General features: G+C 38.4%; 1 protein-coding gene across 1 annotated transcript in view; it reads right to left on the bottom strand.

The window, feature by feature from the left end:
* Nucleotides 1-8,083: 8,083 nt before the first annotated feature.
* The window catches only part of TXNRD2 (thioredoxin reductase 2), a gene marked incomplete at both ends in the record, with an annotated part of 29,511 nt that continues 11,883 nt past the window's right edge, over nt 8,084-25,711 (bottom strand). The window contains 6 exons of the mRNA XM_079543778.1: nt 8,084-8,207; nt 10,484-10,581; nt 11,660-11,731; nt 13,007-13,099; nt 13,311-13,406; nt 18,281-18,417. Coding sequence (XP_079399904.1) covers nt 8,084-8,207; nt 10,484-10,581; nt 11,660-11,731; nt 13,007-13,099; nt 13,311-13,406; nt 18,281-18,417 — 620 coding nt within the window. The remainder of the gene's footprint in view (nt 8,208-10,483; nt 10,582-11,659; nt 11,732-13,006; nt 13,100-13,310; nt 13,407-18,280; nt 18,418-25,711) is intronic.

The following is a 25,711-nucleotide window of genomic DNA, read 5'->3' on the forward strand; positions in this document are numbered from 1 at the left end:
ATCCAGCACAGCCTATAGACTTAGATAAACAACCTTGTACAGCATTGCCAGCTGCTCTTTTCCTCCCCTTCCTGACTGCTTTGGTTCTTCATATTTTCCACATCTATTTTTTTGTCCTTTGTCCACAGCGCACTATGTTGCTTGTGCTTGTAATGATTAATTTCACAGCTCACACCTAATTTGACCCTAATAACTTTGGCTGCAAAGAAGTAAAATGGACAACTGGTTGTTGATCCAGACAACTTATCACCCCATGAACACAATAAAGGCAGAGCTGTTTATCAACAGGGAGATGCCCATTACTATTTTTACAGGCAGAATGCTGGAGCTCCCTTATCAAGCACAGAGAGTAAGCATGTAGTCCAGGCACGCAGAGGGGAGGCAGACTGCTTTCAGCCTGCAAGGCCACACAATATGGGAAGTGGTCGCTTGAAAGAGGAGTGGGAAGAATGACAGATGTTTTGTGCCTGTGCGTTTTTTTAGAGGACACTGGGTCCCTGCCATGGGAACAGGGTGGACAGTAAAGGCAGTGGACTGGATGTGAAGAGTGACAAAGCAAGTCAGCCATGGACAGCCTGTGGGAGGCCAGAGGAAATGCACCATTAGTCAAAGTTGGAGGAAAAATAAAATGCGATGACAACTGGGCCATTCATGTACTTCCCCTTCAAGGACTGACCAGACCCTTCATGACTCAAAAGACTCAAGTATCAGCTTCTTTTTCTCTTCATCCAGGCTAATGTGCGCCAGCACAGTCTGAGAAACTCCCTTGTCACTTTTATTAATTCTTATCTTGTTGTTCTTGGCTACACTTCACTGCAGTACAGTGAGGGAGAGTGCTTCAATCAGTAATGCAGATCCAAGTGAGCACCCTCTTCTGTTGTTCTTACATATCAACTCGATAGCTTAAAGCAAACGTGCATCCAACTTATGAACTTGAGAAATATTAGGACTTCCAAAACTAGAAAGCAAGGCAATGAGGTGGCCTCACAAGGATGTTCAAGCCCCAAACACAATCTTATGATGGTCCGTTTGCCACTTTGTGTAAGAAGAGCAAGACCTTAAAGTTCTGAGTAACCACAGTGACAGTGAAGACAGCCTTGCATTTCACAAGCAAATTTCATCTGATACGCCATTCCATCACTGTCACAATAATCCTGAGGCACACTTGTTACCACCCATGAATCTGATGTATTTTGTCATTAAGGAAAGGCAGTGCCCTTCAAAAAAATCCCACATAAGCACTTACAAATAGCTGATCTCTTATTCTTAAGTAGAGATTGTGCCATAGCTAAGGAGAAACCTTATTTAGAACTGCCTTCTCTGATGCTGTGGCATTTCCAGATTTGGAAAGTAGAAGAGACCTGAATGAAAAGGCACGCAGGAAATCCTGAAATGCTCCTTCAAGAATAATAAATACCCTGGACTCCTACCCCACCTAAAGGGAATTCGCTCATTAACACTTAAACAGAACGTAACTAAGTAAAACAGAATGAAGTCACTACAGAAAAGCAGACATGACAAAAATTGAGAGGAACACAATTAAAACTCTTAATTAAGGACAAGGTCAAAATCTCGACCAAAAACTTGATGGTATCCCAGACAGATGCAGAACGAACAAGACCAGGAATCAATGCAAGCAAACTGCCAAGAAAATTCTCCTTATTTTTCCTGCATTTGAAACATTCCTATTGAAGAAATTCAGTGAGAACCAAGAGGCAAAAATCAAAACATCTCTCATGATTTAATTCAATCCCAGTCTGATGTAAATTAAATAAATCCTTTGATAACCTGAGAACCAATTCTTAAGACTCCAAACAGCCTGTGTTCTTTAAATTGCCTATGGTTAATCATCTCTGCTTTCTACATTACTGCAATCTGGAATCATTCACCTAAGCTAGCCAATCTTAACAGTGCTATCAGAGTATGAGGGCCCTGCTGCCCACACTGCTATGCTTACCAACATCTTCCCAATTATTTAGCAGTCTTTTCAGGAGAACATTCATCGATTCCATTTCTCTAAGGAAAATGCCTGGGTTTTCTGATGTTTTCAGCTGTGTTTGTACAACTTGCCTTCATGTGAAAATTAATGCACTTCCTCTTCACCCTCTGAGACAAAGAAAGAAAGATTATCAGGATTTAATAAAAATGTCAAAGCTCAATCTTTGTCCCCATTTAACAAAAGCATTTAAATAAAGTCTTCTGTGCATCATTAATTGTGTTAGAAACTTCAAGGAATGATGCAATTTAAGATAGCTCAAACCCCTGCATAAAGCTAAAAAGTGCTGGACAGTCTGCTGCTGTGACACTATGCGAATAAAATCTTGTTTGGTTGCATTCAGTTCTGGTTCTGTTTCAACAGATGTACGCAGTTTAATAATAAATTTGAGCCTCGTCTCACAGGGACATTGCAAAGAAAAGCATTTATGTATTTTCCTGCTTCTTTTTTCCCCCTTCCAAGTTTAAATCCTAAAAGCTGTATTTTTTTCTATTGTCTTCTTCCCCCTGTTATCGTAGAAAATGTTAGCTAGGTATTTTCTTACGTCTCTAGAGCTATGCAATATTTTAAGAGACATAGGTTGAGCAGGTATCCATTGTCCTTTTTAGATTTGTTACCATCTATCCAGCTCAAGCTCCTAACACAGCCTTGGGAAAAAGAAGTCCCCTTGCGAAAGGTTTGAGAAGAATCTTGCTGTTCTTCTATTTTCTGCCAAAACAAGGAAGAACAAGCCCGATTCCCACCTTGCTGCATGATAAGGGTAAGAAGGATAGGAAAATATCCCACAACAGTCCTGTTCTTCGTGTTCTCTGAAAGAGAATGGGGGAAGAGGGACAAAAACAGTGAGGACGTTTACAGTTCATCTTTTGCAGAGCATTGAGGGTTTCCCTGACTTAATGCTTTAGTACATCAGATAAACTCGATCTCAAAATGCTGAGATTTTAGCCTGGAAAAAATTCCCCCCACCCCCTCGTTGGAGATGCTGGTTCCGACAGGCTGCAGCTCCCAGTACCTCTATTCCTAGCTAACAATGCAAAGCACCTTGTTCAAACAAGACTGGTCTCCATTTCACACAATCGCCCCAGGGAATATTCGCTTTTCTCTTCATACTACACCAATCTGACTGATGCAATTGGATTCTGGAAATGTGCCTTACTGGTTTCTATTCCAGATTCTTAGGGATGATGCTAATTTTCCATTGTAGAACTGGAAAATTTTAGGTGTGCTAGATGTAGTCTGTAAGAAACGACAGCAAACAAAGCAGCGCATACAATTAACTCACCAACCGTGTTTGGAAATGGACGTTACTTAACGGCGCCCCTTGCAAAGAAAATCTACAGGGAAAATAAGACAACCTTCCTCACTCCAGCAGTGCTTGAAAGGAGACATTTTACATCCACACAATGAATGTGGATGCATCGATTAATTTGTGCACCAGCTCACCATCCTAACTGTTTTCTTTCCAGTGGTACAATGTTAAGCCTAAGAAAGCCTAGGAGTCCCATTTTATTCTTTAAAGATTTGATCGTTTTCTTTTGTTTCCCATAGCAAACAGAATCCTATTCACATCCCAAACAGAACGCCAGCAGTTGGCATGGTGTTTTTTTAAGGCACATACGAGATTAAAGACTGAAATCAGATGCAGCGCTGCCAAAGTCTTTGCAATATGCATATTTTCATGGCAAGATGATTGACAAGAATTGCAATAAGGTGCTGAAGGGAATATTTCACCTGGCCATCAAAATTCAATGTAAAGGATTAGAACTAAGAAGAGCTGACAGTACTGACTTTGAGTGCCACAACAGAAACATAATTAGCTTTTTGACATGCAGTGGACAGAATTTTCTTTTTTATAGACAGAGTAATTAAACCAAATCTGTTTCATGCTGCCCCAGAAAACAAACACTCTACCCCACCCCGTCTCCCTAGCACAAAAAAGGTCTGCTCTTATGCTTCCTCCTTTCCTAGTAAAATTCAGGTTTGGCACTAGAATAAATGCATGCAACTCCAGCCTTTCTCCTGGAAGAACATCAGGAAAACTTTGTGCATAAAACTAAAAAACCTCTCTTAAAAGGGAGCATATAGATCTGAAAGAATGAAAAAGTCAATGAATTTTATATAAGGTTACTTATTGCAAAACAAACTGTCTGCACTATGCTTATTAAAGGCATATTTCATTGCCTAATCATATACGTCTATTGTATCTTTCATGTTTTGAACCGTAATAGCAGTCTGTTCCCCAACTGTAATAATGAAAGACATTTTGGCGTATGCTTATATTGATTCCACTTTAACAAAGCACTTGAGACATATGCATGCAACCCACTGAAATTAATGGCTCACACTGAGTACATGCATTTCGTTGGGATTCAGACAAGCAGCAATGCGGCTGGGCACAAAGTTGCCGACTTCACAGGATAAGCTTGAGCCTCTGAAGGAGTCTTCAAACTTTACAATGTTTAAATGTTTTGGTCAGAAATACACTCTTTTTGCTAGCATGGCTATTCTATGGAATAACCATATTCTATTTCTACGGATAAAAACATGTCTGAAGGAGTAATAACAACCGCAGAAACCTCTTCCAGGAGACGTTCGCAGAAAACAGTGCATGTTTACAGGAGAAAATGCAAAACTTAATTGTAGACAATAACTTACCGTTAAGAACAAGCTATCACTGGCTGTAAGTGACACAGCATATTCAATTCCCACTTCTATAACCTCACAAAGATTGTCTGTGCACTTGTCTGTTATTCTTGTTGGCAGTGCGATTAAAAGGTGTATGAAGATAAAGAGGGGAAAAAAATAAAGAGCAATGCTTACCTCATTCCCTTTTTAGCCAACAATCCTAGCTATCCTAATTAGAACCTGCAGTGAAGGAAATCCAGGAAACAGAGTAAAAATAACTTTAAATGCAATTAATTCAATACTTCTTCTTCAATATCAATCCCAGGAAAGATATGTAATGTTAAAACAGCCTGTTCCAGCAGCTCAGCATCACTCAATGTAATGGGAACTTCTCATCAAAAGAAATGAACATCAAGAAATAAAATTGGGATTAACTCAATCAATGTAGTTCCCTTCTTTCCTGATAGAAATTTCTCAGTTTTTAAACACATGTTGCTAGCATTTCTTAATTAATTTAAAATATTTTTAATCTATCAACCATGTTCACAGCTACTAAATGGCTTTGCTGTAATGTATTTTTCCTCTATATTTTCTAGTCTAAAACCCAAATAGCTAAAATACAGGTTACCCCTGCATAATACTCTGCACTGTATTTCAGTAAGTTTCCGAGTTACATCTGGCTGGGTCCTCAGCAGAACCTCAGCACACAGATTGCAAACATACCTGGTATCATTAGCAGCAATTAACAGCAGAGCATATTTGAAATCATACATACTTCATCTAGAGTTGTTTAGAATTCAAATTTAAATAGTTTTGAAGGTTGCCCAGCCTGGAATAACGGCCATTCAGTTTATGCATCAGAGGGAGGCAGGGGCCAACATTTCCTTATTAATCGCTCTGAGTCCAGCTTCCTTCACATGTACTTCTAACATTAAGAGTAAACAATACCTAAATATAAAGCATATATGTATGAAGCTACATGCAAAATTAACAACAAAAAAAAACATTTACAAAAAAATACATTCTTTATTAATTTGTTAATTCACAACACAATAAATATCAGATAATACATGAGGGACCCAGCAAGGCTCAGACTTGTCTGCGCCATGGTGTGGTTTGACAAACAAGCCATCATCAGCTGGAATCCTGAAAAAAAAAACCCAGAATTATTTTTGACTGTCACACACAATCAGTGGTTTGTGGCATAGATCAGCCCATCTCAACTGACATCGGTCAGGCTTTGAAAAACAGTGCTTAAGGACCATCCCAGAAAGTTACGTAAAGAATCTTTCAGGAAAAAAAGCACAAATCACATTACTTTCCTTATTCTATCTGACATCAGGTTTATGTAGGTGTGAATAAACATTTAGTTTTACTTCAGGTGGCAACGCTGTCCATTAAATGTGGAGTAGAAACAGGCAGCAGTACATAATACATAATACAGGATCCATTTTCCACATAACAACTGTAAAACCAAAAGACTTCTATTATTTGAAGGATGCTTACAGGCCTCAGTTTCAAACACTGAATGTATTCAGAACACATTTCCTTGAGATCTCTTCACTGGCTGTCCCAAATAATTTTCAACCTTACAATGAATGAAATTAACTAAACTTTCCATTGATCACTCTGGAGAAACAGACAATTCAGTCCGCTGGATGCATTACTATGAAAGAGGAGAGAAGCCCTTTCATACGAGTGAAGACTGATGTTTTCACTCACGGGAGCAAAATGAACTGTAATAAGTAATTACTGGAAAAAAGATGTTGCACATCACATTACAGTTCAGTCAGAGGCGGGATGTTTCTCAGCAAAATCTCTGCAGACAGAGATCTGCTCTGCATCGCAGTGTTTTGAAATATTAAGTAAAAATATCTTTTAAAAAGCTGTTTTACTGCAAATACTGCAAATACTTTCACAGCTGGGAAAAACGATTAGGTTTTTGGCTGTATCATTTCCACTGGGCCGCTGTGAAAGGAAGTAGAAATTTCTGAAGGTGCAGGTATACATGCATTCACGTGCAGATACACAATTTTGATACCATCTCCTATAAAGGAGGTTGCAATATTCAGGCAGTTTTCTGACTGTGTTACCACTCAGCGTATTTCTATACAAGGTTATCATGACTTTGCAGATGAAGAATTACATCAGCAGATCTGAAAGGGAATAATGCCTTCAGTGAAACTGCATCACCTCTTATTTCATGGATCAACAAATGTCAGTAAACTTTGAAGAGAAAGGATTTGGTATTTGGTATTTCTTTTGCTGTTTTTAAAACCAGAACAAATTCTGAAAACCAGAGTATCTAAGTGTAAACAACAGCGTAATCAATACTGAATATTTTACCAAATCTGATCAATTTTTGCCTATTAGTTTCTCTGACAGGTACAATTCTCATGATAAGGAAACACTTCATATTTGAAATAAACCTATCTTTGTCCATGTTGCAGGCTGCAGTAGCAAAAGTCAGAAAACCAATAACAAAAGATATAGAGGATCATCAGACTACTCTTCTAAAACGTGTAACAGGAGAACATAGGACAGCTATGCAAATATCAAATTACACATGCAAAAACACTTACACAGATCAATTGCAAAAAGGATACATTTTGTTTTACCTGAAGTTGATCTCTCCCTTTTCTACAAATACAATTCTACTGTAAAGGCTGCAAGAAATTAAGCGACCATGCATATCAAAACGTTGGCAACTGCAACTTGGCTTGAAATTCTGTGTGCTTTGTATTGTGCCTTTGTCAGGCTACTTACACATATTTAACTTATTCTGCAAAAGAAGTTTAAACATCAGATTTCTAACGATTCTTCATTGCCACAAATTAGCCAGCATCTCCCCCTTGTGGACAGAAGGAAAACTAGTACAAACTTGCAATAGGTTAATTATTACTTTGGTCAATACTAAAAAAAAAATAAAAAAATTGCAGATAATTACATATTATACTAAAAAAAAAAAAAAGGAAAAAAAAGGGGTGCCTGCGTAGCTATTAGGGATCTTATAGGAACCCACCTCTACAAGCACAAAGTCTGAATGTTCAGTATTAGGGTTGGGAATGAACCAGCCAAGCACTTAACAGAAAGCACCACACCAAAAGAGTAAGGAAAGCTCTGCCTGATGCCTGCTATCTGTATGAAAACAGTGCAAGGCACTTCTGATGACAGCCAACAATGCCAACACAGAAACTCAAATGGCAACTATTTAAGTTTAAGAGGGCCTAAGATGTTGGTGACTTTTTATAGATTTTTGTACATAAAGCTCCCAGGGAGAAAAAGAGCTGTTTGCACTTTCACAGAGAGGGATTTGTTACAGCGTGAATTGCAAAAGTACAGAGGGAACGAGAAAGGCTCCTGGAACTCGAACTATCAAAGCTATTTCAACTCCATTTGCCCCTTTCCTTTTCAGACATGTTTTGTGCTTTTTTTCCTCCTTTCCAGGGATGGTATTTAACCTCAGCAACCTGTCACTGTTGCATCCAGGCCGGAACGTTTTGTAATATGCAGCTTGGTAATTTCCTCAGCGCAGGTAGGGTGAATGCCAATCGTCTTCATTAGCTGAGGGTACGTAGCACCACATCTACCAGAAGAGAAAAAAGGAAAGACCCGGGAAGTCAGACGTTATTCACTCGAAGCAGATAGAATTTCCTAAAACATCCAACTAATCCTGCACTTATCCATTTTATCAGGTGGAGGAAGCCGCATTCATTCTTCAGTACTGTCTGTTATTTCTCAGGCACTTCCACAGCAAAATTCAAACCCAGCTTAGTTACACTGTTAGGCACAGAAGAATTGTCATAAGAGCTGAGACAGAGGGAATCAAGCAATTTACCCCAAGTCACAACTGAGCCTACAGGGAAAAATAAAAAACCAAAAAAACAAAACAAAACAAACAAAAAAAAAAACAGGAAAAAACTGCAGCCTTCAACTTTTTCATGTGTTTGTGAAACACATGAAACATGTATTTCAGCAACTCCAGATGGAAACACATGCACACACACAGAGAAAGATAATCTTAATTAGGACTGCAGGCAAGAATCTGCTGAAGGAAGCAATACCAGCATATTCTTCCACAATCTTTAGAAAGTCTACTGCTTGCACTGAAATCACCAATGCTATAAACAGGGGAAAAAATTCCATCATTTGAGAGAAAGGAAAAAAAAAAAAAAGAAAGTTGAGCTAGAAATCCCACTAGCTTAATCTTTTGTCCAATAGCACTCCGAGATTTGACCGCTTTCCTTTGAGCTGCTATTTCTGGCAGGTTACACTGTAAAAAGAGCTGAAATAGGCCTAAACATAAGAATTGTTTCAAATTCTCTATGGAATAGCATTGTATCTCTGCTCAAAATACACAAAAAGAGCTACAGAAGGCTCCTGGTGTCCTGCCTACATAACCCAGGGAAGCACCCAAAGCAAAAACCACTGCTGAGCACGGGTATTAATTGGTGCTCTAAGTGGAGACGGTTGGAGACAACGAAAAAGTCAGACTGTGGAGGGACTGACGAAAGATCTAATATTGGACAATGGAGAACAGCAGGTTTTAGAGTGGGAACTGCACACTGAAAACCCTGGATTTACAAAATACAATAGAAAACAATGCAGGGATCTGACCTGCAGAAAACCTCTTACTGTGGCTGAAGTTTTAATTTTCCTCAGGCAAGGCAGCAAAGCGCTCCAGGTTCATATGCTGTTTTTTCACTGGTTATTTTGGATAAAACTTCAAAACAACAACGTCCTAAAAAATGTAGTTCTAGAATCTACACCACTGGCAATTAATGGACTACAAACACATGTTGGAAATGTGTACTGAGGGTATACTGCAATCACTGCTGATTTCCAAGATACTCCTCATGTGATATTGAGGCCCTGCCTTCTTAACCATTCTGCATTTAATTTATGCTAGTAAAGCTAAAACTGCAAAAGAACAGTGATGATATCTAGAGCAACAGGTTAATACCCTAATTGGGAGGACATTTCTTGTAATACAAATTACTTTTAAGTCTTTGAAGTACTGTAATTTAGTAATGGAACAATTTAGAAATCAATATTTCTGACAATGTGAGCAAACAGTAAAAAAAGCAGATGAAAAACAAGCAAGTCTATCACACAAGTGAGACAGCAGAAACACTCTATTTGATCTGAGAGGACCTAGAATCATTTCTTTTTTTAATTACACTTTTGAAGGGACAACAAAGAAAATACAAGTCAGGGAAAATGCATTACTATTCAAATCTGAATAAACACTGAAACAAAAGGTTTACCTACTGGAGTAAATTCATTATTGCAACAATCAGACAGCTGCTTCTCCCAACATCCCACAGATGCCACTTCCTTACCTAATCATAGTGTTTAGTTTATACCTAGAAGCTTAAAATTCATGCAAGTCCTTGCCGAGCTTTTAAGGAGCAATGGCTGTGCCCATTTAAACACCAGATTAGAAAAGGAAATGATTAGCAGGTTTTCTGTGGAAAGCACAAACCCCCTTCTAAAAGGACTTGCAGAACAATATAGTGATTTCCTATCCTGCACACAGAATGCAAAGGCAGCTTCACTCTGAGAAAACTAAGAGTGGTAATGAAATTATTTTTTTTGTTTTAATGATATCAAGGCAACAGTATATTTTCCTCTGTTGTTTCTTAACTATATCCAGTATTACAATAACTAAATCCAGTATATCTTAATGAAAAACTGCAGTATTTTTAGTAAAAATATGTGCAATACTACATAAAAGTAACAAAAAGCAACAAAAAGCATGGATTCTTTATAGTGTTGCCAAAAATAGGCAGCTATCTTTTATAATCTTACAATAACTTTAAAAGCAGGCTTTAGAAGCTAGAGACATTCTTTTGTACTTACTTGATTCCAAGAGCAAATCCTTGAATAACTTCCCCAGCATTTGGTCCAATGAAATGAAGGCCGAGGATTCGTTGCTCTCTCTCTCGTAAGCACACCATCTGAAAACAATACATTACATAGCAATCTTTTCTGAGAACATCTAAAGATAAGGCATGAAGCTGAATTAAATGAAACTGCAGTGCCCCAAGATCCTACTTCAGCCGTCCAATCCCACTGTGCCAAGAACTTGCACACTTGCTGAAATCTGACTGACTTCAATAGACCTCACGCTTCTCCTTGAGCACTTTGCTGAATCAAAGCTTTATTACTGCATTTCTTTCAGACGTCAGGGAGCCACTGACCACAATTTGTTAAATACTGAACTGTTTGTTGTTTGCATAACATCTTAAAACGACCTTCATTAGTCTGATTGCCAGACTAGACACATTTTGACACTGAAGTGACACCTTAGCGATTCTCCAAGGTTTTGCAGGTACTCTTGGCACCTAATCAGCAGTATTTCCAAAGACTACTGCCAATTATAGTATATTTTGTGACTCTGTAATTCCTTACACTTACAGAAGCCTGTTGGTGAGATCCATTTACCAAATAAGCCCTATAACCTAAGTAGGAGTCTTGAAAGTAATCAACAATAAAAAGTAACTAAGTATATGAGAGGGCCTGAGTGAATGCACACTTCAGTTCTATTAGAGAACTTATAGAAAACTTCTGTTTTAGTCGTGAAAACAAAGCAAAGGACAGTTTTGTAAGCCTTTCCTTTCTTCTTTTTTTTTGGCAGCAGTGTACTTTCCCAAGAGAATACTCAAATATCAACTAATAATACATAGTATAGTACAGAATAATAACTAGTTAAGAACTTTGCTGAGGGCAGCAGAGATGGACCTCTGTGGAATCTTGAATATCTCCTTGAACCTTCCCAGAAGCGTGTAGATGGCACCCATCAGTGGAATGCCACCTCTAAGAAAGCCATTATCTGCAAAACACTTCCAAGATGCAATGGGGTCTATAATGAATATTAAATGTTTTAAAGATACTCTAGAGAAACAGGCTGTCACCAAGAAAAGATCTCAACCATCTCAGGGTTTTCTTCTCCCCACTAAATACACCCTCTTAAAGTTGGTTGTATCATGGGTCTTGTGTTAAGTTAAAAGCAAGTTAAAAGCTCACAACACTCACTTTCATATAACACTGAGCTGCATCTCTTTCAGCCACTGTGAACTCCAGAGGTTTATAATAAGCATGGAATACCTGGTGTGGAAAAAATAACATTTGTGTTAGAATGTGCTACTATAGTAAAAATGCTCTTGTCTGTAATAATCCTTAATATTACTACACATACATAAAGATATGAAAATAAACATTCACCATGTTCATTACTACGAACAAAAACAGGGAGAGCACAGTTTAACTCAAAACTTTCATCTAATGGTTCTTGAAGGAGAAAAAAATCCTGAAAAACCCCCAGAAAGTTACCCAAATTGATGCCACGAATTCAAAATGACATTTGTTTTGCTTCTTCACGTTTCTCCCAATAGTCTAAGTAGTAACTTGTTTGTTCTGAATAATGAAATCCAAGAAGCTTTCCATGTTCGTTTCTATGTATAACAGAAGACAACTTAAACTAATTCTAGCAGTTTGAATAGAAAAATTTTATTTTCTTTCATGATTTTGCTGGGAATCCAAGCAAATCTATCAGCTGAACTTCCTCTGCAGTATGTATACAACATCAACATCCTATGCCTCACATGCCTGCTTAAACAGGCAATTTTCTTTTACACTAATTTCTTTACTTCTAAAAGGCACCAATATCCAGAAATTCAGATAACAATTCTAGAACAGTTGTTGAAGTATAAGCTATATTTCAGAATCATAAAAACTCAGAACAGATAACTGAGTGAACAGAGTATTGCACTTTTTATTTCCATAGTTTGAGTCTTACACTGACAGCCTTTTTGATGAGTGAATAAAGGTAACTTATTCAAAGGTGACTTGTTTGAATTTTCTCTGATTATATAGTGATTGTGAATTTCTTCATCATAAGTACCTTAATGTCATCCCTCCTATCAGAAGGATGTCAATATATGCTATAACAGATTTCTTCTTCAACAGGCAGTGCCCAGGCACATCAGATCAAGTTATTCCAGCCACAAAGAAAACACTGAATAGTTTGTGTGAATATTTCCATGGACATCCCAAAAAATCTAGATTAAAGAACCTGACAGTAATTCTGACAATTAAAGGGAATACAACTGTATGTAATATATATTGTTGTGCAATATAATTTATTAAAATGGCAGCTAGTTTGAAGCTGTCAGACTATTAATAATGTTAAGCCCACGAGGTAATAGTTTCCATCGTGACATGCCGCAATAGTTTTGAAGTCTGAACTCTTTTGATGAACTCTTTCCTAGCTGCAAATACAGTATTTTGGGGACCAAAAATGTCAGTCCAATACCACAGTCAAACTTTCACCTTTGCAAAGTGCAACTCTGATACCAACTGTAAGTAAAAACATTTTCATACCTCAATGTTATCTGACCCATAACACTGAACAGCCTTTTCTTCTGACAGTCCAACACAACCATATTCCAAGGGAGTGAAAACTGTAGTAGGTACCTGCTTGTGAGGAAACAGACTGTTACTGTGAACCACATGAAGCAGCTGCAGGGTAGATGTGACTTCAGGGGAGGATAGCTCTGCCACACATAACTGCTTTGGATACTGGAAACTGGACTCCAAATGGAAAAACACCATTTATTTAAATATTCTTTTCTTTTTAATAGAGAAATATTTGGCTTTATTACTGAAAGAAGAAACGGCAACTCACATTGTCATAGTCCATCAGTTCTGAAGAACGGCCAAAAAGACGCCGGGCCAGCAGCTTCCCTGCAGCTATTGCTGTGGGTGTCAGTTCAGGACGGCCCTGAGGAAAAGAGCACAAAGCTTTGTTTTAACTAAGAGAGAAGTGGCATCCAAGGACTTCTCCCGGGACAGTGGGCAAAGAAATGCCAAATCCTTGGAATTCCAGTCCAGCAGCTAGCGCTCCAAACAGACAAGGCAGTAATAATTGCTGTCCAAACACACTTGTAAGTCGCTGAGCTTAGTATCTGTCTTGACAGGGAACAAATGCAGTCAATGCACCCAAACAAACACTCACATCTTACGTCATTCCCTGAAAAGCAGAGGATATTCACTCATGAACCATCTGTTACACCCTTTCTTTCCATAGTAAGTCATCAGTAAGTATTCTGAACGGCATTTTTAGAGCAGAAAAAAATAGTATAAAGAAATACTATTTTCAAACCCATCCAACTTTTTTGTCAGTTGTCTGACACATTTTTACAGAACACAGAATCAGTAGGTGCAAACTTTGCTATTAATAATGTTAATAATCTCTAAAAAACTTCATAGATCTAGTAAAAAAAACTAGCTTACTTAAGAGCATCTAAAAGTGTATCACCAGGATGCCTGTCTGAGATTAGGAAAGAAGTCAGAAATCTCAAGGGAAAGATGTGGAAGCAAGAATGCCATAACTGATAAACTACAGTTTTGTGGGACAGTGCAGAATGCTTTACAGAAACTGAGATTTTGCTTCAGACAGGTTCTGTGTAGACCCAACTCTTGTTGTATTCCTGCAAAGCCCCATTTGGGGTGGTAGTCATTCTGCAAGTTCTTGAAAACAGTCTTCAGCAGAAAATAAGGATTTCCCACCACACACACTGGAGTTTTTCAAATGTCTCTTCATTATCCTAACATTTTTTGAACATTTACTGAAATCCATCCTCTTCCATAGCTTCTTTTCTGCATGTTGCTACACAGGTTCTGCACATACCGTTAGCTCCATTTACCATTACATGCACCACAGCAGTTATCTGCACATCACTATGAGTTTATGTTTGTCTCTATACTAATATCCTCTTCGTTAAACTTCCATTGCAAAAAATAAACTGAAGCAGCACTTTGTCTAACCTGTTAACAGATACTACTGTTTCATTTACAAAGACAAACCATTTTTCCCCATAGCCCACGACAAATCACAAAACTGAAAGTATATCCCTTTTTCCTCCCTAAGATCCACCGTGTTTTTTCAACACCAGCATTTGGACTTTCAAGGCTGTAAATGTCATTTACCAGATGAAATTTGCCATTTGTTTTTCCTTACACACATTTGCCTGAAACATGGCTGCCAATCATTTCTGTAGCAGGAAATACAGATGTTGTTTTGGCATTCCAGAAAAGAATAGAAGATTGGAACTAAAGATAAAATTGTGAAAGCGCTGCTATGCATTCCATAAAACCCAACTAATTACTAAAACATCCATGCAGATAAAGCCCTATTTCTCATAAACAATAGCTTAAAGACCTTCCCTGGTAAATATTTGAAACGAACATTCACTTTGCAGTCATGTGTACAACTACCCTGATGATTATTATGGATACAGATTGTTCATAAGAATCCTCCAGTGCATTAGACATTTAAACGAGATGGCTCCTAAGAGAGTTCAGTGAGCTTTGAAGTACTGTGTATTTGTTCTAACACGGCTCTTTCTTTCAGTCTAATTTCTATTCAAAGCAACATACTGCAGATCTTCTCTACACATCTTTGTTTTAACACCCTTTGAAATACACCAGATGTATACTGGAGTGTATATACAATAAATCTCCTACTAAGAGAATTTCTTTTACTGTGTGTCATGCTTTTCAACAAGAATACCACTGGAGGACGGATATTAACAGACAGGGCTTATACCAGCACTGAAAATTCAAATTAAAATTCCAGCCTGGTAATCTTCATCCTGACTTTATTTTACTGACAATAAAAATACCTAAGTGCAGTTTTACTCATCAGTTGAAAACCTCATTTTGCTGGAGCCTGAAAAACTTTTTTTTTAATGATAGACAAACTGAGTGACCTCTGGAGTTCTCTTTTTCTCCCTTTTTCCAAATGAACAGCTTGCATAACATTAGGATTCTGTTTTTCATACGAGGGTGCCACAGGACACCCATGCACACTGAGTTTCCCTTTTATGCCAGGTGGGTATGACTCCCAAATGGAAACACTCAGTCTGAACATATCAGGAAGCTCCCGTTTTCCATCTCACCCCCCCTTCCAATCAGTGAACTGAATTTAAAAAACAGATCTTACTATGTGGCAACAAGTTAGTATCTATTCAGTGTGGCCTAGTAAAGGGCGAGAGAGGAGGGGCCGAGAGCTGCTCACAAAAGTATAAGCAATAACACGTCATGGTACAAAGACAATCTGACAGGTAGAGAGAAAAACAACAAAAAAAATCCTGACCAGGGACACCAGAGACAAAATCCTATTTTTATAGACAATATTAGGGGTCACTGATATTCATTCACTTGGTAGAAGCTTCCCCTTCCTGCCCCTTGAAGGGTCTCACCCAGATAGTATCACACCCCAAGCTCTGCAGCTCTGTGTTGCTCAAAGAGAACCAAGTGTGTCCTGCCAAGCTGCGCACCAACGCCAAACCTGGGAACTTTGCTCCTCTGATGATTCCCCTGCCAATTACATTTATGATCTAAATTCATTTTCCTTAAAAAAGAAAGGAAAAAGGGAAAAAAAAACCAAAAAGAGTATTTGTGTATTGTGTAAACAAAAGAAGAGCATTGCTCATTGAGTGAAATTACATGGCTCACATCGTAATGGCATCAGATAGGAACTCCTATCTCTAAACTCTACAAATGTATGATTTCTTTAATTTCCTATAATTTCTTTATTTTAATTTCTTTAATTTCCTATATTTAGTCCATACTTAGATACAAGCTTAAGACACTACAGCAAACTGATTTAATTGCCCAGTGCTTCCCATCTGTACACTGTACAAAGTACAAAACTGTTGCTGTTCTTAATACATTCATAGTGCATTACACAAACCCCATTCAAAAATCTGCACTAATAAGGACAAAAACAGGAAAAGGAAATCCAAGTTTTAACAACAAAATTAAAAGGACAAATAAATGAAGACCTGGTTTTATAGATCCACAGTAGGGAAGACGAGAGCATCCTGCCTCCAACTTTCTATTTCTTGTTTAACTAAATCCTCATAGGGCAGAAGACAAAAAGCACCCAAAAGGAAATGACTTGCCTAAAATAACATGTCAGAGTGGCTGCAGAAATGAGCAACAGAATCTAAGGCCTTGCCAGCACTGCTTCTAACAACTGCTTCTTGGACAAAATTAGAAAGAATAGTTTAGAAAGCAGGAGGCCTAATCAAGATACGTATCAAGGACACAAAGAGATTGGTGGTGACTGTGAGTAGAAACAGGACTTCAGAAAACATCCCAGAGCGTGAAGTAACCAGCACAGAGGGGAACCTCTGTTTGAAGAGGAAAAAAGAGCTGTCCATAATTCCAAGTCTCCGAGTGATTGAAGTTGTGGAGAGTAATGGGGGAAAAAAAAGAGAGAAATAGTTGAGCAGGATAGAGTTTTCACACAATTTAAAAGGAAAAGGTGAGACATTTGCATGAAGATGGAGATGGACGGGAAGAAACACATTGCCTGCATACAGAAAAAGAGGTCAGGAATGACCAACAGATTTATTTCAGGGCCTCTGACTGTAGATGGTGTCCAGTCATGGATAAGCATGCTATTCCAAGACCTGCTTCATCCCTTCAAAAACTCAGAAGCACCTGCAGGGCTTACATATGGCAGAATGAGAAATGCTTAAAAGATATCTCAAATTATACTATATATGGTGTTTGCATATCACTATGGTATTTAGATTTCAGACGTTCATAAAGATGAAGAGTCTTCATCTATCAAAAACAACCTTGATAGAAAGGGATGTGCTAGATTCCATCAAGTTCAATGACAAGAAAGAAATTCTGTATCTTGCAATGCCCTCTTTTTATATTCTGCATTACTGCTTAAGTTCTTCAGGAATGGCAAGCACCCAATGAAAACATCCTCTGTAACTGTACAGTTCAGAATGAACCCACATGTTATGTTTTATGAAGATAACATATTTGAAGATGCCCAGATTAGAGGAGATATTCTGAGTTCTTCTCTGAAATAAAAACAGAGGGATTAAAAGCATTTGAGTGCACTTTGATTAGGAAGGACATTCTCATCACAGTTAACTGTAGATTAACAACAGCAGTAGATTAAAGCCACAAAATTCTGGTTTTGTGCCTATAAAGGCAAGAAATTGTTTTGCTGAAGTCTCCTTTTTTAAAAAAAAAAAAGTAACAAAAATACTCATATTTACTTGGCCAAAACATTCACAAATCATGTGAATCATTTAACAGAAGTCAAATGCCTTCAGTATTTGGAGAAATGCTGTTTATCTTTTCTTTCCTTGTTTCAGAGGTATGTATTTTTGTTAGCAGCATTTTACGTCAGAATGCAGAAATGCTACCATAGGATAAACATCAACAGAACTGTTGTGGTCGTTCCCTGAAAGTGCATTCAGCTCCAGAAGGTAAGAAATACTTTCACTCAGCATTCTCAGGGAGCATGAAGTCGTACATCTGAAGCGATGCAAACATTAGAAAGATAATTAAAGTGATAAAGACATTATTATTAGCCTCTGACCAGTGATACCTTCCCTGATAAACATCAGTAATAATCACTAATGCTGAGGCACTTCACGAGATCCATGTGAAGGGAATTACTCAACCAGGTGCCAAGCATGAACACTACAGCTGCACAAAATGAAAAAGAGCAAAACACTGAGATATATGCTAGAGCATGACGACATCTGGGGACAAGCTATTAGTCAGGAACAAAGCTGGCTTCCTGTTATTGTAACACAGTTTATGTAGACTCAGTACCTCTGTTATGTCTCCGATTGCATAAATGTGAGGAACAGAAGTAGCTTCACTGGCATCAACAATGATCTTTCCAGTTTCAGAATTAGTTTTCACTCCAACAATCTCCAAATTGAGAGTTCCAATGTCAGGGACCCGGCCTAAAGAAAAAAATAAATATTTAAGTAAAAGCTGTTGGAAAACTTCAGTAGCGTTAATCTAAAATGTCAGCGTTCTTCACTCCAGAATTTCAAGATCTTCATTCAGTTTGATAGTCGAAGCAGAAAGAAGACAAAACACACCTAATACTGAAAAGCTGTACAAATATGCAAGACATCATCCATGGCTAAAAAAGCTGAAGTCAAATGGTTTAAGATTTATTGTGCACCCTAAATTTATCTTACTAATGTAGAATGAACATATACACATAATGATGCAACTTCTACATCGACAATTTCCAACGAACAGTAACTGAATGGCTCTCAATGCTAACAAGCAGCCTTGTGGATTCATTCCTACCAAACATTCCTCTTTTAAAAATACTTTAAAACTTTTTTAGTTCCCTCAGCCTGGATGATAAAGTTTATCAACTCTGCCCTCAACCTCCTTGTGTTGAGCCATTTAATATTTGGCTCAAACTCTGTAAAACTACCTTTTAGAATTTAAAACTATTGTTTTAATGGATTTAAAAGCAAATGAGGCAAATTATACCGAGCCTATATGTTATTAGTTTCTCCTTCCAAAGATTTTAAATTATATCTCTTCCATATGATTCTTCTCTATTTTTTCTGTAGGTCATTCCAAGAGTAAAGCCTTCTAATTATTTCCATGTAAACTATAACAGATACAAAGAGCAAAATTCAATAGCAAAAAATTGCAGCTACCAAACACTATTTTTCAACACAATCACCACCATTAGCTGTGCATTTTCACTAGCAATGAACAAGAGCTGCACACAGCACTTGTGAACATCTGCATCGGTGGAGGTGCAGGCGTTTGTACTGCATGGAGCACCCAGTGACACACCTGTGCTCCATACACACTCCCATGTCAGATGCCATTCTGTCAGAGTGCCGCCCTGCTGCCATCTGTCACACAGCAACCAAACATAGCGGGATGTTGGTGGGAAGCTTCAACCTCTGCTGCCATGCCACCAGCAGCCGCCTCTGATGTCATGGCCAGCATAATGGAACAGGAGGCATTACTTTTGGAGCAGCCCTCATATTTTTCAACCAATACATCTTTAAAAACATTTTTCTAGCATTTTCTGCCTTAAGTTACTACCATTGCCTTAATGCAAGCTCTACTGAGTGGTGTACAGAGTATCAAGCAAAGCAATTCCTGATCCAGAAATGGAATCTTAAAACCTAACTGGTTTCTCAAACATATTTCAAGGTTAATAAGCATAGTGAAATTATCAGGTACTCAACTCAGAAGTTGTTAGGGACACACTATGCTGTACAGAAGAGATTACTTGATTGCATCCAAATGAAGGAAGCTTTATAACATGGCATACATTTTTAGAGGCTGTAAATGGATGTGAACATATCGACATACATCTCTCTCCCTGTGAGTCACGATTTTGCGTTTGAAGTTAATATAGAGCTATAGCAAAGCAAAACAAAAAGGGAAATGTGTTTTCATTATAAAAACAAGCTCTTTGATGTTAATGTAGGAAATTATTAAACAAAAGGAAAACCTGGCTTGTCAATACAGACTTAATTATATGTAAACATATGATTCACTGCTTTATACATCTGTCACATAGCCAAGCCCCCCAAACAATGTCACATTTGAATGCCTCTGTAAAGACTTCTGTGTATTAATTTCATCTGGTGAAACCAACACTTCCTCTGGGAGTACTGACTGAAGCTGTCGGCACTTGGCTATCTGTCTGTCTTCCCTTCTGTTGTCCCCATGGGATGTTGATCTGCTGTTCCTTCTCTGCCCCCTGCTCCCCAGTCCTGATGTTATCAGGCAACAAAAATAATAAACCTGCAGGACCTTATCTTGGCTCGGATGTGAAACAACTTCCTACCGTTGTATTTCTCTGTGAATTGAGAGTAAAGCCTGGATATTCTGCAAATGGACAGCTAATGGGGTTTTCTAGTTTCCCCTTTTTCCTGCCAGGCAGAGCCAAGACAACTCTTAGCACGCAATGGCAAGCACTGAAAGAGGGAAAAAAAGAGAAACTGTCAATAAAGTCATTTAAAGACTTGTGACAACAACAGCTGAGTTTATCAAATCTGCAGGATAACACTTAACCTTTCAATTCCAATCTATTTTAACACATGTACAGTTTGATATTAATAGCTAAGAATTACAGTGTGTTGCTACTCAGCAAAATTTCTCTCTGAACTTGACTGCCTAAATACTATTTCTGAAAGTAATAATAGAATATTAAAAACTAACCCATGCTGGATCACCTCCATAGGACAACATTACACATACTGATCTTGCTACACCTCAAATCTACTGTAGCTTCATGACTAACTGAAGTGGCTTGGTTAGTTTTAATGCCAAATTCAGGAAATTCAGAAATTTCCCAACATTCAGTTACGTGGTATTACAGAATCAGTTCTCAACACTCTTCAGTAATACTGGATGAAAAGAAGATTTGCTTCATACCCAAACTCCTACATTTACTTATATACTCATAGCTTCAAGAAAGCATAAGTTTGTAGCTTATTCCTGAGATCCACAAGGCAACAGAGATGGCTTTTTTGTTTTTTAATCCAGCTTGCAGAGTTTTAGTTTGAAGATGCTCACTGTCCTGAAACTCCCGAATAAGAAGTGTAAGACTGTGCAAGACATACACAATATTTTTATTGCTTTATATTTTACTCAAAACTGCAAGTTTTATGACAGACAGGTGGCAGAAAGGAAGAATGATGTAAACTCAACTCCGACCCCTGAAGAAGGTTACTCACCTCCTGCACTTTTAATATCACATCATAATCTCATCTTTAATAGACCCATGCAACAACCACACAGCTGTGAAAATCACACACATCCCAGTGCTAAGGGTTTGTCTTCGTTCACCAACAACCTGTTGATATGGTTTTGCAAAATATAGCAACATGGCTTCCAGGGGGCTTCAATCAGCTTAGCTACAGCCAGCAACAGGAGACTCATCAAGGCACATCTCAGGCAGACACCAGGCTGGCAATGTCTGATGTAGCATTTCTGTCCCATTATCTGTGGAGTGGCTCCAGCAATTGCAGTTGGACACCAAATAAGCTGAAGGCAATGCCAGCCTGCTGTGACCTTTAGGTGCAGGATCTACAATGGTAGAGCTTGAATCAGCTAAACTGAGCAAAAGCCAAAGTATCAGCAATAATTGAGTGACAGCACACTCTTGCACACTAAGATTTCCCAGGGTGATAAAGGTGCAGCTGACAGCAACTCTAAAGTTTTATAATAGGTCTTCTGCAGTTTCTTAATCACAGAAATTGGAATGTCACTTTGCCCCCAGCATGTGAAAAATTCCAAGTAGAGCCAACCAATCATTTTCATGTCAGGCATGATACCGCAGTTGGCTGCTGTCAGGATATTGTGGTGAGGCAGGATGGATTTTCTGGCATAAAACCTAAGCCCAAGTCTTCTCCACTTCTTACCTACATATTTGTACTTTTACACATCATTTCATAACTGTACCAAATCCAGCCGTCGTTTAACCTCAATGAAAATCTCATCTGTGTTCCCAGTCTTGGTATTCACCGTCATCTTATTCTGGGTGCCTGACTCAGCCCCCAGAACACTGTCAAGACCTCTGCTCTCTCCTCCTTTGGAGCCCTTCCTGAAAACTGTAGGTAATACAAAGAAAATACAGACCATAGCCAGCTGATCATGACTAACACAGACCAACAAAGCATAAGCTATATTCAGATTACAATAAAATACCAGCTACAGGAATATTAATTAGGATTTTAAAAGTTCAGAAATGATATCACATTGACAGTAGAGCACACCAGCGTTAGAAGGACATTTTTGGACATTTCACCCATTAGTGACAGATTTTCAGCAAGCCTGATGCAATTTGGCAACAAAAACCCAAGCGCCTCTCAGTCAGTGCTGGGGCAGCTGGTTCTTTGCTACGTCTGTCTGGCTGAAGCACTTCTACTAGCACTGATTAGTGATACTGATGATGCAGACGAGAAAGTCTCTGGCAGCCACAGTGCAACCAGTCACTGCCTGGCCATCGCCACCCAGCATACAGCTGAACTTACCTGCACCTGGCAACAAAAGGCCACGGATGGCCACTGTGGTCCTACCTGAACTACAACAAAAAAAAAGCTGCTCCAAATGCTCTGCGACCAAGGGAAATCTTACAGCACAGGGCTGCCTTCTAACAGCTGCTATTTGCTTTGTTCTCAAGGTCTTCTGCAAGGTAAAGAGTGCAGGAAACGCTTCCTTATATGAAAAGAACAGTTCACCTTCACATCAGTTCTCCCACACTGAGCTTGCAGTAACCAAAGGTTTTCCGCACCCTTTAAGGCTGCTGCTGCAGTCTCAAAAATCAGAACCCATCAACCACTGCCAAGTGAGGCCATCAGCTTCAGTCTCCCACACACTTACAGGCGAATAGAACCCATATTCTGCAGAAGTCACACTAATTATATTGGTTATACTAAATTACTTTGGAGTATTTTCTGCCATTTTTTCTTTCTTTAAGCCACCATTCAGACCTAGCCATCACTTCTTGAATCAAATGTCATCTTATAGTTCAGATTCCAAAATGTTTTCTAATGTGCAAGTTAGAGGCATACTCTAATATGTAATTTTTCCCCAATAAGGAGCAGTTAGTTTTGTAGTTACGAGCTGATAAAGTAAGCACAATAAAATACAGTTACATCCAAAGTTATGGGTGAGTTAAATGTACATCTGCATCCCTTTTAATGCAAATATATTACCAGCACATTAAAAATAGCCTTGTAGAAACAAGCCTGTCTAAATGTCACAAAAAAATATACACTGGGAAAAAAAGCACTGAGTGATGTAACGAGAGTGACTACTTTCATAAGGAATGAAGAAATCATATCTTATTAAGACAGTCATGGATAAAAATTAATGAGAAAGACACACGGAGTTCAGAACAGAGACCCAGAGCCTCGACTAAGCACACCACATAGAAAAGATGATATTCTTTCAAAGGCACGGTGGCTTTCCTCTAACAAACCTATGAATGCAAAGGCACTTGAGAACGGTTGTTCCATTGCCCTCATCAATGAGCCATTTCTCTTTTGTAAAGCTAGACTTCAGAGCTGCTTCTGGCCACCACTCTTTCTAATAACAATTCACTAGTGCACTATCCCACTTTCTCTGTCGAACTAACTCCAGGATATTTTATAAACACCTGCTTAGTTTAATTATCAGTCCGGAGCTGCTCCTCCATAGAGTAAGATTCCCATCAGATACACAGTAATTCAATATCTTTTCCAAGGACCTTATGAATCATCTGGACAAATGCCAGTTGCAGCAGTAATGTTTTGCCATCAACGGCAAATTAAAATGGAAATACAACTTGTCCTTTCCTGTTACACATTAGCTGGTTGCAGCTGCAGAACTCAATACGAGTTTCATTCCTCCGACAGCTTGAACAAGTGCACTGCACAGAGCTTCATCTCCTGCTTTGCCCCGCAGATCAGCGCTTGCATCTTGGATTAAATGTGTCAGTCTTTACCCCTTCCTTTGGACAAACACCCTGTGTTCCATCTGTGCAAGCACAAACTCAATGTTGTTTTGTAGCTCAGGTACATCAGGCACTTAGCATTAAAAGGTTTTCTGGTGTCCTTATGAGCAGATGTAATGTTTTGTTATACTAAAAGTTATATGCATAATTTCAATACAGAAACAATATCTCAGGTGCTTATTTCAGGAGAATTCTCACAAGAACATCTGACAGAGCAGTAGTGAAAAATAGAAGGACACTACCTGACTAAACAGACAGAAATAGAGGCCAAGCAAGAGCTGTTTTCAGTGACCTGCTTCCCAGCTCAGCACAGTAACACAAAGGTTGTAGTAATAACCAGTAAAAGCTTTAGACTGAAATCTTTAAGTTACAGTAAAATCTATCAAAATATTATTTGCCTCAAACATTTGGACTGGTACAAAAATCTGCTATGAAAGTAAAGTCTGCTTTTAATAGCTTATTCATACTAGTAGGAAATTAAACATTCCAATAAAATAGAAACAAAATTCTTCATAGAGACAAACTAATTTTTCTGCTCCCCCACCAAGGTTACACGTTAAGACATCGGATCTGTAGCTTACCAACCTTGACTTATCCCACTGTCAGTAAGCATTTTTAACATCATCCATGGAATCCTATTAATTGTAATAACCCATTCACAGATACATTCACAAAAATCAAGGGAAGATCTACTATAACTCAGGCTACAATTAGTTAACCACAGTGGCTGCTTTTGAACTAACTCTACAAGCTGACTTTCTTCAATCAGTATTGTAACTGGCACATCTGCAGACAGGAAATCCTCAACACCACCAAGTTTCCCAGTCTATTATCTGAGACACCTGGTGCGGGTGTGCTGATGCAGAGAAAAACAATGAATCATACTGACTGCACATCGATTAAACAGTTTTAACTGCTAATGTTCTTAATCCTTAAGTGTGGAGTGCCAACTGGAACACTTAAACAAACAACAACAAAAGAAAAAAAGGGAAAAAAAAAGCCCAAACTACAAAGACACCAAGAGAACCACAAAAACCCCAACCTGTTCATTTTTCAGTTTCTATATGTGGATCATAACTCAAATCTCTGACAGGAATTACAACGAATATGGCTCTTTTGTATTAAAAATAGCAAGTGCAGTCATGTTACAACTAGAGTTGTAATAGCATAGGATGCAACTCTATTATAATTAGTATTAAACCAAGATGTTTATGGTGTTATTTCAACTTAACAGCTCATTTTTAATCTTTGACAAAAGAAAATAAATTGACTTGAAATATCACAGGTGTGACTCTGCATGAGAGCGTGGTTTTACCAGAAAGCTGAGAAAAAAAAAATCAGCGACTGCATTCAGATACAGGCTTTTGGGGGGGGAAGAAAGAAAAAAAAAGAAGTAGAAAGGAAAAGCAGGCTTCGTTTCACTTTAGAAACACCATTCCCCAGTTTTCTGGATTGCTGCTGTTCCAGACAGCATTTTTGCTCTCAGAAAGCAGGAGTGTTTTTGGTACTGGTGAGTATAACCCGCTATCAGATGTTGTTTCTGTAGTTTCCACAAGCACTTTACACTTCTAGGAAAAGGGCAATCAAAGTAATCCAAAGAAGATGAGACACAGCGTGCTCTCTCTTTAGAGCATTAGGAAGATTAGGAAGATACATTAGGAAGATACAAAGCAGACATAACCAGGGGGAAGGGACAACAGGACAGTAGGTTGAGTCCACTGGGCAGAACACAAAGCTATAAATTGATCTATTCTGTGACTTCA

This window comes from Tetrao urogallus (genome assembly GCF_951394365.1).
Source record: "Tetrao urogallus genome assembly, chromosome: 17".
Taxonomy (NCBI): domain Eukaryota; kingdom Metazoa; phylum Chordata; class Aves; order Galliformes; family Phasianidae; genus Tetrao; species Tetrao urogallus.